The 19741-nt window shown below is 42.1% G+C and overlaps 1 protein-coding gene across 1 annotated transcript in view; it reads right to left on the bottom strand.

The window, feature by feature from the left end:
• The window catches only part of MED13L (mediator complex subunit 13L), a 578965-nt gene extending 561918 nt beyond the window's left edge, over positions 1 to 17047 (bottom strand). Inside the window, exon 1 of the mRNA XM_030217813.1 lies at positions 16311 to 17047. Within this exon, the coding sequence (XP_030073673.1) occupies positions 16311 to 16382 (72 nt within the window). The 5' untranslated portion in view covers positions 16383 to 17047. The remainder of the gene's footprint in view (positions 1 to 16310) is intronic.
• Positions 17048 to 19741: the final 2694 nt, after the last annotated feature.

The raw sequence follows: 19741 nt of genomic DNA, 5'->3' as shown, positions 1-19741 counted from the left end.
CTTTCAAAGGCCCCTCGGGGTCAGCCCATTGAGCCGTGATAAGCTCTTGGATGGAGTCATGCAAAGGAAAGGCTCGAGCAGGCTTCTTAGTAATTGCCATCCTCGGATTACCGGAGGTCTCAGTACTCCCAGGGTCTTCTATAGAGAGGACCTGCAAGGCATCAGTAATAAGTGCTGGCAGCTCATCGCGGTGGAAAATCCTCACCGCGGAAGGATCATCTGGATCCGGTGGCAATCCTGCACCTTCTTCTGGCTCTCCAAACCACGAAGGTCTGCCAGACCCCTCAGAGTCCTCACATCCCGATCACGGGGGGAAAAAGGGGGTGCGCCACTCTCTGAAGGGGAATCCACCCTTCTGCGCTTGTCTTGCGGCCATCTGTCAGGGGAAAACGCGCCTGACGGTAATCCAAGGCCAGTCTCCACTGGAGGGGATACAGAAAGCAGGTATGCATTATGCAGCAATAAAACAAATTCAGGGGAAAATGGCTCCCCTGGCCTCCCGGTTCCAGTCCGGGGGAAACAGCTCTTTTATCAGCCTCCACACGAGGCGCCCCTCCAGGTTCAAACCCCTCTGCCTCAGCAGGGGTCACGCCATGCTGTTCCAAAATGGCACCCGCTGTCAGCTCCACGGAGTGGGAAGGAACATCGCTCGCCATACTCGGGCCGGCTCTACCGTCTGAAAAGCATGCCTTACAGAGCCCCGCTGCAGATTTGCGCTTGCCACAAACCGAACAGTGCTTAACTTTCTCAGCAGCCATCGCCGAAAGCGGCGGAAATTCAAAATGGCAGATTCGTGCCAAAATCGTCCCAAATGTGGGCCCTCCCCGGAGGAGCTACAAAATGCTCTTACCTCACCAGACCAAGTTTCCGAGCTCCGGTCACGCTGCACAATCAGAAGAAAACCTCATTTCTGGGATCGCAGCGCCAAAGCGCGACGCAACTTTTTTTTTTTTTATGCTTTGAGGAAAGTTTGAGGCAACAGCAAAAGAGGCAAATTTCCAACTCCGGAGGATCAGTAGCGTGGGAAAGGTAGGGAAAGGGCGAACCTATGTGCCTGCATCCACAGCGTGGGCATTTCTATAGCGCTACAAGGCGTATGCAGCGCCAAAGACAGGGACAGGGCTTGCCTATTTGTCTATTTCCACATCGGGGGCCGGGTAAGGCAGGGAAAGGGCTAACCTATTTGCCTTTAAAGTGGGCACCATCAGCAACAACACCCCTGCTACAACTGGCATAAGCACAGGAGCCACCCCAGGCAGATTTTCTGAAGGAGCTTGAACAAGCTGCAACCACCCTGCTGGGGAGATAGGGAATACTGAAGAGGCAGATGGAGCTAGCTGGCCATGAGGCACTATGGTTTTTCAGTGCTCTCTATCTCTCCCTGGTGGTTGATGGACACAACCCACTCGTAATGGATTCATCTGCTTGATGACAAGGAATCCCCAGTTGCTCTTACCCCCGTAGGTTCCTCAGCTAAAATGGCCGCCAAGACTGCCGCAGATGGTCTCAGTGGCCATTTTGGGATTGGAAACAGCATAAGCAGGAGCTATCTCCAGTCGCTCCTGCTTATGCTGCTTCCAATCCCAAAATGGCTGCTGGGCCCTCCCGCAGCAGTCTTGCGAGGCTGCCACGGTAAGTCCTAGCAACCATTTTGGCTGGGAAGCCTGCGGAGGCAAAAGTGACTAGGGATTGTTCTTACCCAGAAGAAACTACTAGATCACTAGGCCATTTAAAGCAAAGGTAGGCCTGGAGAGGGCACTGGTGGTGGCTAGGCCGGGACGACCTGCGAGGTGCCGTTTCCGGTCCTGGTTGAAAACGAGCAACAAATTCCAGTCACGGTTGGGCTTCAGCGAGAACCAAAACCACTGGTTTCGGTCAGCCTCTAATTTCAAAACAGAATCACTGACAAAACGTTGGAGAGATCCCTTTCCACAACATTTCTAGTTGGCCTAAGCAACAGAACCACCGGGCTCAGCAATCAAACCCTCATCTCTCAATTGACAGTGCACAGCATTGCTACTAAGTAATTTGGAATGAGGTGGCACAGGATGAAAGTGAAAGGGGACAAATTCAGGAGTAATCTAAGGCTACACAGTACTTCTTTACTGAAAAGGTGGTGGAGGTGTGGAACAGCCTCCCAATGGAGGTGGTGGAGCTGACGACTGTATCTGAAAACACTAGAAAAACACACGAAATCTCTAAGGGAGAGAAAGACAGTACAAATTAGTATTTGGTATGAATGGGCAGGCTGGATAAGCCATACGATATTCAGTTTCAATCATTTTCTCTGTTTCTATTTTATCTCACCTAAAGGCACTTCTTTCTCAAATCAAACGTTTAGAAAAAAAAAACTCAAACCTTTTAGTATCTGTAGCTAAGACTAATAAGAATGACATTTTTTTAAGAACCTTTACAGAAGCAATCATTCCATAAATAAAGCATGAACCTGCATGCTGCTGCTACTTCAGCAAAGATATTCAATACTGCAGTCATTGCACACGTACCATTTCAGATGCTGGAGGTAAAGTTGCTTAGGTAGATTTTTCAGGCAGGGTTTCAAATGCATGCATTTTTCATACTATGATTTCTTCTCAGAAATGCACTAAAATTACTTGACTGCCATTCACTAAAAAAACGTGAATTATTTGTATGGCAAGAAACATACAGCTAGAGTCACTAATATGTGCCAATGTCATTAACATACATTAAGGCGGATTTTCAAAAGAACATACAAATCAGAATTGCGACATCCAGGTCAGATTTCAGTTAGTATTTTAAAAAAAGAAGATCTACCAACATGGAACTTTTTCTAAAATATATGCAAGGAAGGATGTTTACGTGCTGGCTAAAAACAGTGTAAATAAGGCCACTGACATATGAATGTGGTACTACACGTCTGTGTCTGCCATTTACATTTCTATGTAAAGCTATAGAGAAGAGCGACAAAAATGATTAAAGGGATGGAAGGATTCATACAAAGAAAAGCTTTTCAGCTTGGAGAAGAGACAGATCTCTCAAATCCAGAATGGAGTGGAAAGTGTAGACATGAATAAATTGTTTACTGGCTAGGGCACACACCATGTAATTCACTCAGCATGTAATTTCACTCATTGCCAGAGCAAGTGGTGAAAGCAGTTAATGTAGCTGGGTTTAAAAAAGGTTTAGACAAATTCCTGGAGGAAAAGTTCATAAACCGTTATTAAAGTTGCATAGAATCTTGCTACTTTGGGGGGATTCTGCCAGTTAACTGTGGCCTGGACTAGCCACTGTTAGAAACAGGATATTGGGCTAGATGGACCCTTGGTTTGACCTAGGCACCCATGTTGAAAGCCTTGCAGTAGAACCCACTCTCTACCTCAAAATCAGTGCTACAAAAATACTGTGGCATGTTATAATCAATGAGCTACGTTAAAATCATGGTATTAATCCACGACTCATTGCTAAATGTCACCTTTCCTGACAGTGCCTGAGCAGCAATTGGCTTGGGTACTGACAGGAAGGATGACATTTGAAAAGCATCCCAATTCCCTGATAAACATTCCCGTAACCCAACACCTCTTCCTGCCCCTACCCCACTCCCGAAAACATATCCCTGGTGTCTAGCAGCACACATCTCCTCCCTTAAATGGCAGACTGACCCCGCCCTGTGCATCCCAAGGCACCACCATTTTGTCTATGTTGGTGAAATAGTCAGGAAGCTTTCACTAAACTTAAACTCTTATGACGAATTAAGCCATTTCTAGATCTTTCTCATTTAAGAACGGTATTTCAAGCAACAATTATGAATCGATAGGATTACCCGATTCACAATTTAGATGAATCCAGATTATCCAAAATGCAGCAGCTAAATTGATTCGGGGGGGGGGGGGCAGAGCTACTGATCATGCTTCCCTGTTGTCGATTAAACTGCATTGGTTGCTGGTAAAAGCAATAATTGAATTCCAAGTTATTGTTTGTTTTTAAGATACTCTATGGTCTAGCTCCCAAGTACCGTCAAAATTCAATTTGTTTTTACTCAGTACCTAAATCAATAAGTTCTTCTCAAGAGGTTAGACTAAAAATCCCCTCAATATTTGATAGTCGGAAATCTACTACTAGATTGAGATCTTTGATGGGTAGAGGTCCAAAAATATGGAATAAACTATTGTGCAAAATGTTTTGTCCATTTCAATTTAAATCTGTGATCCACCTTGAGCCATTTGGTCAGTTAGTTAAGCGTAATAGAAATGTCCACGTTAGATTAGATGACAGCACTGGAGGCAGAAACAAGTGGGCATCGTTCCTGCCTCATTTAAGATACGGGGTCTGGGGGAGGGGGAAAAGGAGATCCACTAGACTACCTGGGAATTTTTTAGAAGTGGGGGAGAGAGGGAGGGTTGCCACAAGACTATCAGGTCCATTTTTATTTTTAAATTTGAAATACTGGGGGGGGGGGGGGGGGGGGCGGGAGCAAGAAAGCAATCTGGGATCTGGGACAGGATGGTCAGGATGGAGGAAGAAAGAGGGTGCTGCTAGACACCTGCTCCTCTCAGCCAATCCTCCTTCACTGCCCTGGATTTGAAGTTGTTTCCCACACGCAAGGCATGTCAGAACCTTTTTTTTTTCATGGCAGCAGCGGTGTGTGGTAATGTTTTCCGCGTGAGTTAACACCTGTATGGAAAATATTTCTGCACTGTTCAGCCAGTAAAACCTACAGTACATAAGCACATAAGCACTGCCATACTGGGAAAAAACCAAGGGTCCATCAAGCCCAGCATCCTGTCTCCGACAGCGGCCAATCCAGGCTTCAAGAACCCGGCAAAACCCCCCAAAAATAATAATAATAATTTTTTAAATAATGTTCAATGGATTTTTCCTTCAGGAATCTGTCCAAACCCCCCTTAAACTCCATAAGGCCAGCTGCTCTCACTACATTCTCTGGCAACGAGTTCCAGAGTCCAACTACACGCTGAGTAAAGAAAAACTTTCTCCTATTTGTTTTAAATCTACCATATTCTAAAACAGGTTATACCTGTGGTAATGCTTTCTGCATGGGCCCCTCAGTATGGCAATTCTTATGTTCTCCCAAGCTGTCACAGCGCCAGATATCAATTGCTAGTATTGCTTTCAGGGGGAAGGGGACAAAAATCACTGGGGAATTAATGGGGCAACATCCCATAGTCCCTCCGGTGCAGCACTGCACAACAAAAGCAGTTTTATAATACCTAGATGTCCCCGGGAACAGCTGTTAATACCAGTGTCGATCTCAGGAGACATAAAAGTGCATTCCCCTTCTGAAATGGGAAATACAAACATATATTTAGTCCTGCCCAAAACATGCCCAGACCACACACCCCTTCTCATATGATTTGGATGTGTATATCCTGGTTTTCTAAAATCAGTATTTAGACATGCATGTGATTTGTTAGGATTGGCAATATCTCAGCTTGGGAGACACATGCCTGCAGTAATGTACAGGTGGATAGAGAGGTGCTTTGAAAACTGTGGAGCAATCTGGTGGCATCTGCCTTCTCTGTGCTTTTGTATAGCCACTGTTATTAATCACTAGCTGAAAAATGAATCCAGTGGCTTGATCTGTTCGGCTCCTCTCTAATTGACTGGCATTATATTCTGCTTAGAGTACAAAGCTTTGTATTCTGGGGGTTTGAAACATACATCCTCTTCTGTGATTTCCAGCCATCTAATCTCCAGCATCCATTGTCAACTCTTTAAAGATCCATAGCAATGCATTTGATCTCGTATGACACTATTAGCGTAAGTTACTGATATGTACTACCATTTATGGCACACTAATGCCAACAGCATGTGTTATTTTAACATAGAAGGACCTAGTCGCTAATAATGGTGGTCATTTTAGAAGGCCTCTTGCGATTTGGAGGTGCATAAAAAGATTTTAGCACAGCTCCTTCTGATCTTGGGCAAGTCGCTTAACCCTCCATTGCCTCAGGTACAAACAGAATGTGAGCCCTCCAGGGACAGAAAATAGCTACAGTACCTGAATGTACACTGTTTTGATAGCTTTTGGGCTTGCATGCAGTATATAACAAAGCAAATTTAAAAGATTAAAAAAAAAAAAAAAAAAGATTTGCAGGATAAAAACAGTGAACTAAATGAAAACAGCTCAATTTTAGGTTTCTCATGCCTCGCTTAAAAGAAATCATTTGCAAAAGATACCACAGCATTAATATTTTAAGTATATGGCACAGGTTAACATTAAAAGTTTTACAAACATACGATTCACATTTATTATATACCTATATAAAGCAAAAAAATTCAGAAGTTCGCCATAGGTCTACTGTTATATAATATTAAGGTTCAATGAACTCTGTGCACGCACACCCTCAATTATTTTTCACCTGATGCCAAACCAGAACCTAAAAGAGCAGCTCTCTTAGGGTTTATCTCCTAATTATTCAATTAAACTGAAAGAGGCCACGCATATGTATCTCTTAAAGCCACCTCTCACTTCTACTGTCTGTTGTATTCGCTTACTGAGCTATCTACTACTTCTGCTCCCTCTTTGCTTACTGCGGAAGATTTTGCAACTGGGTTCTCTGAAAAAATTGCTCTTCTCAGGTTCTCTCTACCTGCCAACCCTCCTACGCCTTTGACACCTCTCCCCCAATTGTCCCTTTAGCTTCCCACTCTTCTTTTCATCTCCCCTCTCCCAGCTCCCTCAAAAAGATCATGCTGTCACTTAAAATTCATCTTTTAACAATCCTATTTCACCTTCTCTCTTGCTACGATTTCTGGACCCACTTATCTTGCCCTTACTCTCTTTGGTTAAGTTCAGTCTCTCTACCGCAATGTTCCCATCACCTTGGAAACAGAAGATCATCACTCCTCTTTTCAAGGATTCTAAATCCAGTTCAGTGAATAATTACAGGCCAATCTCTAATCTTCCATTCATTTCTGATTGTGGAAAAAATTGTAGCAACCCAGCTCTCTGACTTTTTTCACCACACTAATGGCCTTCATCCTCAAACAAGTTTCATTAGATACGTCCTTTGCTTTTGATATTGTTGTTCATACCATTCTTTTTGAACCTTTAAAGAGACCTTATCATCACTGGCTTGGCCTCTTCAATAGTTTCACTCCTACTTAAGACACAGTTCAGACTCCTCCTTTTCTTCTATACCACTTCTCTCTAGCGTCCCTCAAGGATCAATCCTAAGTCCTATCCTATTTCAATGTCTTTCTGGCGCCTTTAAACTCTTCTTTTGCGATCTCTTTTTTCATTTACACAGATGATATTCAACTTCTTCCTTTTGATTCTCATTCTCCTTCTAGTTATCTGTCTGTCTCTGCAGTTGCTGATTGGTTAGTTGCTAATAGGCTGAAATTAAAAAAGCTGTGATGATTTTCTCTTCGCAGTCTACTTGTCCTACTCCACCAAACTTTACCATTAAGGATACTCCTGCTCCTTAGTATACCTCAATTAGAATTCTAGGTGTTACTCAAACAATACTACTACTACTACTACTACTTAACATTTCTAGAGCGCTACTAGGGTTACGCAGCGCTGTACAATTTAACAAAGAGAGACAGTCCCTGCTCAAAGAGCTTACAATCTAATAGACAAGTGAACGGTCGGTCCGATAGGGGCAGTCAAATTGGGGCAGTCTGAATTCACTGAACGGTAAGGGTTAGGTGCCGAACGCAGCATTGAAGAGGTGGGCTTTAAGCAAAGACTTGAAGACGGGCAGGGAGGGGGCTTGGCGTAAGGGTTCAGGAAGGTTGTTCCAAGCATAGGGTGAGGCGAGGCAGAATGAGCGGAGCCTGGAGTTGGCGGTGGTGGAGAAGGGTACTGAGAGGAGGGATTTATCCTGTGAACGGAGGTTACGGGCGGGAACGTAAGGGGAGATGAGGGTAGAGAGGTAGTGAGGGGCAGCAGACTGAGTGCATTTGTAGGTAACATCTCCAAGATAGTATCCCTCTTCATTTGACCCTTAGTCACTCTCTTCTTCAACCTGATTCCTTCCGCATTCTTTTACATTCATTAGTACTATCTAAACGTGATTATTATAACTCCCTTCTTATTGGTCTCCCAGATAGACTTCCAGTGGTACAGAATACAGTGGTGAAACTTTTGCACAGTTGCTTCAAATTCAACCATGTTACTCCTCTTATCTCTACACGATTCCTTTTAAGTTCAATATTCTATCCTTTTAGATTCAATTCTGTGTTTCTCTTCTTTCCTCACCACTCCATTCTTCACAGCAACATCTTTTATCTATTCCCTCTTTGCGGCAGGTGTTTCCTGATATTTACAGAAGCTCTTGTTTTAGTATAATGGCTCCAAACCTTTGGAACTCGCTTCCACTTTATCTGAGGTTGGAATCATCATTCTCAAACTGTAAAAGCCTACTATTTCTCAATGGCATTTGACATGGATTCTCCTCCTTGATTTTCTCTTCCATGAGCCTTAATTTTAGCCAAGACCTTTTTCATACCCCTCCTTTTCCAATTTCCCTCCCCCCATCTTATTTATATTGTAAACTTCCCTTTCTTGTCACTCCTTGTTCCTGTTTCTTGTCTTATTTGATCTCCTCTTATACTTTGCAAACAACTTAGATATCTGTTTTATTTTTGCAGTATATCAAATAAGCTGAACCTGAACCTAATTCAGTTTATTTTTAAATCAAATAACTCATATCCATCCCCTCGTTCTACCCTGTTACAAATACAAAAGAAAATCAATACATAAAGAGTCCAGACAACAGGCCATCTTAGATGTAGGATAAGGAAAAGGGATAAAGGGTAGGATGGAAAAAAAGGGGAGAGTTTTCATAAAATTGGGACGAGTTCTTCAGTACTATACTGTACGGTGTTTTGTTTACTATTCTCTTTTTGCTTGCTTATTATTCTCTAACAGATTGATGTCTTTGCCTAGTCTTGCTGCTCAGTTGTTTGATGTATAGTTCTTATGATCCTAAATAAAAACCGTTAAACCTTAAAGAAAATCAATACTGAACAAGACTTAACCATACCCAGTTCTCAATAAAATGTATAGAAAACTATGTGCCCATATATATTGACACAGAAGTTGAACTACTAACCCACAGGATTTCCTGTGTGTTACCAGCCTTCCTTGTGTGAAAGTTGGCTATCCTTGTAAATAAAATGGGCAGAAAATTTCTGTGAATAATTCTGTTCCCAAGATGAATGAAAGAAAACAACTACACCGCTGGAGTAGTAATCTTTTTGCAAAAGTTGGTGCATGAAAACATATTTACATGCCAGTATTCAAAATTCAGTCCATTTTTGAGCTATGCGATTAATTTTGTTCATCAAGGCATGATTCATTTATTGTAGCTGATTCTTGTGCCGAAACTCACTACGTCTACTGTGTTGAATACTCCATACAAAATTCACTCAGTCCAAAAGCCGCAAACTGTTGCTGAAGGACTGAGTGGTTTTAGGAAAATTATTATTGAGCTCCTCCTATATGTGTTCTGCATTGCAGCAATTCACTATTTATGAATTTGTATAAACTTTTGTATGTAATAGATTACACTAGGGATTATACGTATTGGATTGTGCCCCAAATACATAAATACACAAGTATTACCATAATGGGAAAGACCAAAGGTCCATCGAGCCCAGCATCCTGTTTCCAACAGTGGCCAATCCAGGTCACAAATACTAGGCAAGATCCCCAAAATGTACAAAACATTTTATACTGCTTATCCCTGAAATAGTGGATTTTCCCCAAGTCCATTTAATAACGGTCTATGGACTTTTCCTTTAGGAAGCCGTCCAAAACTTTTTAAAACTCCGCTAAGCTAACCGCCTTTACCACATTCTCTGGCAACGAATTCCAGAGTTTAATTACACATTGAGTGACGAAACATTTTCTCCGATTCGTTTTAAATTTACTACATTGTAGCTTCATCGCATGCCCCCTAGTCCTGGTATTTTTGGAAAGCGTGAACAGACGCTTCACATCTACCCGTTCATCTCCCCTCAGCCACCTTTTCTCCAAGCTGAAGAGCCCTAGCCGCTTTAGCCTTTCCTCATAGGGAAGTCGTCCCATCCCCTTTAAGATTTTTGTCGCCCTTCTCTGCACCTTTTCTAATTCCACTATATCTTTTTTGAGATGCGGCGACCAGAATTGAACACACTATTCGAGGTGCGGTCGCACCATGGAGCGATACAAAGGCATTATAACATCCTCATTTTTGTTTTCCATTCCTTTCCTAATAATACCTAACATTCTATTTGCTTTCTTAGCCACAGCAGCACACTGAGCAGAAGGTTTCAACTTATCATCAACGACGACACCCCCTTTCTTGGTCCATGACTCCTAATGTGGAACCTTGCATGATGTAGCTATAATTCGGGTTCCTCTTTCCCACATGCATCACTTTGCACTTGCTCACATTAAACGTCATCTGCCATTTAGACGCCCATTTATACGTTATTCATATTCAGCTGAATGGTGATTTAAATTCAAATAAGAATAATCTGGGTTTGTACTAAGCTAAATCCTAGTGAAAAACACTTTCTCTCCTATTTCATGTTGCTTCTTTTATTATTCGGTATGTTAAACCCCAATGCCCATTATTCATATTCAGCCAAATAATATTTTACATTATTTGTATACAGCCGAATAGTAAAATATGCTATTTGGAACAGGTCTAGACTACACATAAAAGTTTAATAAGCAGACAGGACAAAATTGAAAGTTTGTTTACAAAAAAGGCTTATTACATCCACAAAAAGGCTTTTATACAACTGCCCAGCCACATGCTCACATAAAAAGTAGTTTAGTTTAGTGGCATGGAAAGCATTCCCGTGGGCGTAGTTCAGACAGAGTTGTGAAGCACATGCATGTTTTATAAATTTGCAGGTACATGAACACATTTACTCCTTTTAAGAGTGCATGCACATTTGTGCATTGACATTTTTATGTTGAATAAATGTATGAATTAAGACAACTGGTAACAGTAACATCAGGTTTTGAAAATAACCTCTTTATTGACCAGTACTATGTTCTCATTTTACAGTCTGTTGCATATATCTAGTTGCACCACAGACATTAAGTAACAGCTTTGACCACAAAAGCCATATTTTTTTAAAAAACAGCGTTCAAGTGGATTTCAGATGTGACTCACTTTCTCCAGCTCTATTACCAATTCTTTAGACTAAGGGGCCAATGCTCAAAACTAAAGCCAGCGTTAAAAAGCAATTAGCACTGGATTTGCATGCATGTTATGTGCCGAGGACTAGATTCTATATATCATGCCTAAAAATTTGGTGCTGAAGTGAAATTCACCTAAACACATTTTATAAAGTACGTCTTAATTCAGGCGTACTTTATAGAATAAGCCTAAATCTCGACGCAGGTTATAGAATACACTGAGCACCGGGTCCACGCAACTAAATTTAGTCACAGATTGTTACACCAAGTGTAAATGCCAACACCTAAAACCGGATGTATTCTACAACATACACAGATTTTAGAAACACCCATGACCTGCCCATTCCACTAGGCAACTTAGAATATACGCACAGCACTTTATAGAATACGCTTAGAAACTTCTGCACATAAATTCTAATGCCAATTAGTGTCAATAACTGCTTGTCAACTGGCAATTATCAGAGCTGATTGGCTTATTAACTAATTAGGTTATGTGCATTGTTATGGAATACGCTTCAATTTCTGCAATATACAGAACCTGGGGTGAATGCTCAAAAGGTTCTACAGCAGGTGTCGACATATGCACTAAAGATGACCACAAATCGTACTGTAATGTATGTAAACAACATTAATGAGGTCAGTAAGCATTCCTTCATAATGCTCAGAGAGAAGCGATGCAATGTGAACAAGGAAATGATGGCCTATAATGCCACTAAGTTTTTGCCAGGTCAGAGGCAGCACTGAAGGTTTTCAGGAGATTTCTTGTCAATTTTTCACAATGATCAGAGGATTTTTTCCTCTTTTCCAAGTGGAAGGAAGCCCGTGCAAGTTTTAATTGCCAAAAGTGAGAAACAAACATGTGCACAAGTCCGAGCAAAACCAAAAGTGAAAGCACACATCGGCACATGTTTTTCTGTGCTTAAATATGTCTTTCAAAATTTAAAGTGCAAACAATTTTTGAAAGACTCCGATGTGTACTTGCATTTCCAGTTTTGTCTGGGCATGCTCATAAGAGCTGTGCTTACCACAAAACCTTTTTGCACATATTTTTATCTATTTTCTTATTTATAACCTGCTTTTAACAAAGCGGGTTACAGTAAACAATCATAAAATATGACATACACATCAGAAATAAAATATCATCGGGAACAAATCATTCATTTAAAAAAGCTTTTGTAAACAAATATGCTTTCAGAGACCTCTAAAACTGCTGATTTGAACACTGTCCTAAATACCCAGGTAAACTGTTCCATAAATTTGTCCCACCGATAGAAAACGAACAGTTGTGTGTCTCTGCAAAATGACATGTAGGAACATGGAGCTATTTTGAATTAACTGAATGCAATGAACAAGTAGATTGATATATGGATAATGCATCAACAAAATGTTTTGGTCCTACATTATAAACCCATTGATTAACCAACAAGAACTTAAAACAAAATTTTAAATTTTACTGGTAACAGGAGAAACATGTTCAAATTTAGGAATACCAGTAAGCAAACAGGCACAGCATTTTGGACAACTTGCAAGGCCTGTGCTCTGATACACGACATACCCAAATAAAGAGCATTACAGAAATCCAGGTTTGTTAAAACTAGACTTCGCAAGACTGTCCGAAAATCATAAGCAGCAATCATTCCCCTCAATTTAGTAAGAAGACAAAACTGGTGGAAATAACTTCGTCAGTTTTGAACTGATCAGCTGGAATCCAACATTACACCTAAGTTATGAAGAAATGACAACCTTAAAAGTCACATCCTGATAATTCAATAAAACAGGGAAAGCGGGATCTAAACTTCTGCCAATATACATAAGTTATCTTTGAATTTGTTGAAAACAGAAATTATGATCTTGCATCCAATCATTAATATTGTCCAGGTAAGTAACCAAAGAATAAAACAAATTCTGCAGAGTTTCTGGTATATGAAAGAAAAACTGGATATAAACCGCAAACATTCTGAATGACCTCCCCAAATCCTGAAATTCACTGCTCAAAGATGATATATATATAAATTAAAAAGTAATGCCAATACAGCTATCGTAGAACTGTATTACAAATTCCCAGCTTGTATAGATCTTGTAACAAAATGGCATGATTTACCCTATCAAAACAAGCTGTTACATCAAGAGTCACCAAACAAAAGCATACATTTTGATCCTTAGCTAATCTCATTCATCAATGATAAATGAGTTTCAATATGGTTTTAGATTTATTAGATTAATTTTGTCAATAAAATGTATCAGTTGCCTCAATACAATTTTTCAATAATCTCTGGAAATAAAGGCAATATAGAGATTGGTCTATAATTCCCTGGGGCAATTAAATCAAGACGCCTTTTTTGGTAAGGGTTTCGCAGTAGCAGTTTTCATACTTTCTGTTAATAACCCTTCTGAAAAAGACTTATTCACAATCTTTCCCAATGGTGTAGCAACTAATTCTGTTAACAATCGGAATAAAACAGAAGAACATGGGTCTCCATAAAAGCGAGTTGGTGAGAGATAACAGACAACTTACAGTATCACATCAGCACAAATATTATCATTCTCCACTTTTCTCACACTAGGTTCTACTTCATTTCCACACAATCTGTTATGGAGCCAATCACCAAAGATTTCAGAGGACAAATGTTGAGATACACTATCCTCCTTACCATTTACCAAGTAATTGACAGTTTGAAATAATTCATGAGGCCGGTTAATGGCCCTCTTAGTCTTTTTCTTGATGGTAAATATTCCTCATTTGTTCACAAATGCCAAACACAGTCCTCCACTTACTTTCGGTTTGTTAGCTTAAATTAACTGCACATATGATTTGCATATGATTTTTTTGTGCATTGCTGTACTATTTTTTTTGCATTGCTGTTGCGTTATAAGCTTTTGTGTCCAGCTTTGAGACTTGGCCTCTAAATTGCAACCGTGCGAAATACATTAACAGGTGATTGATGTACACTAGGTAAATGTGAAAGTATATATATGTTTTTTCTTCCACATTTTCTACCTGATCTATGCTCCTCTTCTAGCCACCCTGCACCCCAGATAAGCACAAATGAAGGTCCAAAGAGCTATCCCAATTGCTAGTGAGTTTGATTCTTTGGTGGCTAGTGCAGCGTTATCTTTTGCGATTTGCATTTACTAGTGAATGAACTAGTGTCAAACCAAGAACTGTGCTCAGTACTGTAAAAAAAATGCTAGTTTTAAAAATATTTGACAAGTTTTTCTTGATTACAATTTTGTCACAGCTTATAACTATAGTAGGGTTTAATAAAAAAACTTTGCTATCTATTCCAAATTGTTTCCCAAGTTGTTGCCTTGAAGCTTTTTGTAAAAAAATTGTGTATGTTCAGTTGCACATATGTTTGTTAGTTCTTTTCAATATCATAAAAAGGACCACAATTTAAGTCCAAATGTAAAGCTATCATAAACACATGTCATAGCTAGACTACATCTGGCCATGAGGAAGTTTTATAACTCTGTACACTGTAACAAAGGGCATTATTCCTGTAGACAGCTACCAATGTTTACAGTCAAAAGGTGGAACCCTGGTCATGGGAGAAAGCATCTTGCAATGAATGGTTTTTCAACTGCATCCATGAAAAACAACAACAACAAAAATGCACCTGTTTGAGATAGAAATTAAGACACCAAGTATCCAGTACAAGATAACAGAAAATGTTTTTCTTACAAAAAGATAATGACAACATTACTGGAAAGTCAAGAGTGACACCCCTATCTACTACCTTGTCACTTTCATGCTCAGATCAATGCTCCACAAAACACTTCCGCAATGATTTAAAGAGCTAAGATAAATAAACACTGTCTTTGTGGCACAGGCGTTAAGATCAGCCCAAGGGAAATAAATGGGGGGGGGGGGTGAGAAGAATGACTTGAGAAGGGAAAAAAAAACAGAAGCATTCAACATTGCCTCCATCATTATTTCCCTTCTGATGCTCTAATTTCTGAACTAACACTATCTAATTAAAACGGCATGAGCCTTCCCTCTGAGCTGCAAAAGCCACTGTTGCCATCCGATCTCACCTACATGTCAACTGTATCATACTGAATATCACAGGTTGTTACTGTATCAAAGGATGTTGTGGGAAAAGCAGTCAGTCAATCTGCAGTTCTCTCTGGCACAACCCAGCCGTAGTTCTGCCCACCGCTAAAATTAAATTTATTAAACTATTATAGCTCGACAGACTCTCCTTTTACATTCCTCTCTCTTACCTTGTGTGTGTGGCCTCCTGATGCAGAGAGAGACAAACATTCAAAAATGAAACCGTTTGTCTCTGTCTTCTGCTAATAATACACTTAGTGGAAAATCTGAAGCCTGCCTTACTGGTGACACAAATTTACATCCCCCCCCCCCCCACCCACCCACTTTCCCATTACTATATGCTATATTTTCAAAGCGTGATTCATAAAGCATGTGAGCACAAACATACCAAATTTCCACTTCTATATTATGTAGCATGGCTCACTTTAAAAACACGAAAGCAGTTGTACATCTCAGATTTCATAGGTTTAGTATGCAACCTATGGAGATTTTAAAATGGGCCACATGCCTTCGTAAAATCAGCAAAGAAAAGAGCAAAGACGGGTCACATAATATATATATCTCTGTAATATAAACAGATGCATGAACTTTGAATAAGAAAAAGATGTGCTGATATTATTATCTGATATATTCCCCATTTTCTCCTGGTGAGCAAACATATCTGTCCTGCAAAAAAAAAAAATGTCAAACTTATATGCACATGGGAATAAGGTAACCACCAAAAAAGAGTCGTGATACAAATCATGCATAAGGCGAAGGGCTGGGGGGAGGGGTGGGGGGGGGTAAGTAAGATGTATAGCACAGCCAATGATGATGATCAAAAGCCAGCAAACTAGTAAAGCAAATGTGACATGCACCCCATGACCAATTGCAATGCGTACATCATCAGAAGGAGATGGTGAGAGAGCCGTCAAAAATGATGCTGAGGTATGCACTCCACAGAAAAGCAAGAGGAGGAGGAGGAGGAGGAGGTGGAACACGTAACAGCACCAAGATAATGTATGCATCCTACAAGGAGGACCATCCCCCGATGATAAGGACCAGCCTAGAAGTTTAACATTTAAAAAAAAAAAAAAAAAACAACACAGGAGCAGGAAGAGGAGAGATATTTACCAGCGAGAAGAGATTGGAGTGGCAATCCTCCAGGCTCGCCCCGTTCGCCACCCAGTTGGCCGCTGCAGTCATGATCCTCGGCGAGCCTGGCCGCCAGAGCTGGGCATGTCTGAGAGAGGCTCACTGGGGCTTCCGAACCGAACCCACCGGGGAAGGAGGAGGAGGGGGGGGCAGGGGGGGTGCAACTCCCGGAGAGACGACAGCCGAAGCCCAAAATGGCAAAGGACGATCATCCAATAAATAATAATAATAATCCAAGGCCAGTGGATCAAGCTCTGCCACTTTAGTTTCTTCTTCCCTGCGGCCTGAGATCACCAAGTGTCTTCGAAAGAAATAAATCTCCAGCCAGCCTCTCCCCTGAGGATCGCAAGAAAATTCTCTTTATGGTTAAAGAGACAGGAGAAAAGCTGCACCACGATCCCCCCCCCCTCTCTCCTTGCAGCAAGAACAACAACAACAACAACAGGAGGAGGGAAAAAAAGGCGTCTCCCAGCAGAATAAATAAATAAGAGTGCAAAGCTAGGATAAATCCGTGTGGAGCGAAGGCAGAGCGAGGCAGCCAAGTCCTCCTCCTGCTCTTCCCGGAGCAATAAATAAATCCAGCTCGGCGGGGGATCCGGGGAAGGGCACCTCCTCCTCCCTGTCGTTGGGGGGCGCTCGACGCTTCTCTGCTCCTGGGGGCGACCAATGCCCTTCGCTCAGCAGCGCCGTCGTTCAGGCCTCGCCTCGTCCTCTTCCTTCTGGTGGTTTCTTTTCAGTCTCTGACTCCCAGGGAAAAAGGAGGGGGGGGGGAAGGAATGGAGGGCCGCGAGGGGGGAAGGAGACGGAGCGGAGGCAGGGGGAGAAAGGGGGGGGGGGGCTGACGGGTCGCCTGAGGAGGGACGGACGTGGGCGCTGCTCTGCTCCCGCCGCAGCGGCCGTCGGTGTCGCTGGCCGTCCTTTTCGCCTGACGCGCGCTCTCTCTGTCTCTCTCTCTCTCCGCTTCCTGCCTCCTCCTCCTCCTCCTCGCTCGGCTCTAGTCGTCTCGCTCTCTCTCTCTCTCTCTCTCTGTGGTGGCTCGAGCGCGCACGCGCGCATATACAAACAGACACACAGAGCACGCGCTCGCGCGCTCCCCCAAAAAATAAATAAATAAATAGATTGGGGGGGAGAAAACGCTTGCGCTTCGCCTCCAGTTGACAGCAATGGCGTCGGGCTGCCGCTGCTACAACAACTCGCCACGGGATTGGGCGACGGCCCGTCACGTGCTCCTCCTCGGGCTTCTTCGACGGCGGCAGCAGCAGCTGGGAACTGTGGTGATGTGAGGCGGTTAGTGCATGCGCTGGCGCGCGCTCCTTCCTTCGTTCACCAGTGGCGTCTCGCGTTCGCTTTCAGTGGACCCGGCTGGGGCTGCTGCTGCCTTGGCCGCCGGGGGGCGCTGCCGGGATGAGATTGGCGGCGGCGGCGGCTGCGACGACTCGTTTCACCGCTGCTCCGGCAAAGACTAACCAGTTTAAAAGTTGTTTGTTTCCTTAACTGATTTAGTTCATAGCTTCAGTGGTGAGTGACATCGTTTTAGTCCCTGGAGGGGCTTACAGTCTCCTCTTCAAAGCTGAGGTTAGGGAGCTGCTCAGGCTGTAGCTTTCCTCTAATTCCACTCTGGGCCACTAGGCTGCGCTAGACCAGTAGGTAACAGAAATGTGTTACATAGTAACATAGTAGATGACGGCAGAAAAAGACCTGCACGGTCCATCCAGTCTGCCCAAGCAAACTCATATGTGTATACCTTACCTTGAATTTGTACCTGTCCTTTTCAGGGCACAGACCATATAAGTCTGCCCAGCAGTATTTCCCGCCTCCCATCACCGGCTCTAGTACAGACCGTATAAGTCTGCCCTCCCCTATCCTCGTCTCCCAACCACCACCCCCTCTTCCCCCCACCTGCTCCGCCATCCAATTTCAGCTAAGCTTCTGAGGATCCATTCCTTCTGCACAGGATTCCTCTATGCATATCCCACGCATGTTTGAACTCCGTTACCGTTTCCATCTCCACCACCTCCCGTTTGCCCCTTTTATTTTGTTCTGATGAAGGTAATATTAGCTGTCCAAAGTTACGTAAAGGTAATTAAATAGAAATAAAGCAAAACAAAAAAAAACTTTTATTCAATAAAAATACATTTTTCACTAGCTTTCAAAGTTAATACCTCTTTTTTTTTTTCTATTTATTACCAAATGGACTAGCATAGCTACCATATCATTTTTTCCAAAGTCATGTAGGAAATTGCTATTTATTTGAATTTAACTACATCATAGCTATAATCTTCTTTTTTGTTTGTTGCCCCTAGAACAATAGGTTAAGCAGGACCTTTTTTATTTTATTTTGATAGGGCCACAATTTATCGTGGGTGGGCACTAGGCAATATGGCAGCTGACATGCAAAGTATACAATAAATACAAAGTTGGCAATATCAAAGATGGCAAACTCAGTATTTATATTCATGGTGATCTCATTACCAAAATAATTAATGCATGTGAATAAACAGATATACTATCCTGCTGAGAGAGTAGGTGACACTAGAGTATGCATTGTAATTTGATTTTTATTGCATTTGTTATTTATTTCAAATTATATAATGCAAGTTTATTCTCTCTTCTTTTGTCGGAGGAAAAGACTTCAGATTCTCTGCATAACGCCCTAGCCAGTATCACTCGGCTTGCAGACTGGTACCTATCCTGTGCAGATAATTATCCACTGTAATTGGGATCAGGTGCAGAATTGTCATAAGACTAAAAAACCTCCGTTGTTCTTAACTTGGATAACTTTATATACGTTTTTATATTTTTAATATCTATACACTTATCTGGGCTGTAGTGTGCTCAGTTGGGAATGCTCAACAGAGAACCTCCGTTTCTCAATCGCTTCCTCAGGACTCGTACCCTCGACCACTACCCTTGCCCTACAATCAAAGTGTAGATATACAATTTTAGAGAGTGGACCATGGTAGAGCTATCATCTAGAGAAATGTGCTTCAAGAAGCCTACCTTGTGAGGGTCCTGCCATTTCTTCCATGGTACTCCTATTTGTTAAAATGGTGTCGGGGTATTTATGCCTTCCACCCACTCGCCTGTCCAATCACTATCGACTTTATTCTTAAAGGGGCCTCCTGCCATTCGCTTTGATCGTTTGGACACAAGAGATGTTAATATAAAGTTTACCAAACAACACTCTAGTAGTGAAATAAATTTTTGGACATTCAGATAAAGCTTCTCTTTATGTTATCTTCAAAATGGTGGTGCCCTACCCCATGCGGTGCATTTTGGGATTCATTACACGAGGTCTACCTACCATGCTAGAAAGGTCCTGCCCAGTGCATCCCATGATGCACCATGTGGGGGCGGGATGCTACCATTGTGAAGATGGCACCTGGAGAAGCAGGAATGCTCCTGCCTCC

The sequence above is a fragment of the Microcaecilia unicolor genome, chromosome 11 (genome assembly GCF_901765095.1).
Source record: "Microcaecilia unicolor chromosome 11, aMicUni1.1, whole genome shotgun sequence".
Lineage (NCBI taxonomy): Eukaryota > Metazoa > Chordata > Amphibia > Gymnophiona > Siphonopidae > Microcaecilia > Microcaecilia unicolor.
The sequence above is the reverse complement of the archived record's forward strand: the minus strand, read 5'-3'. Positions and strand labels throughout refer to the sequence as shown.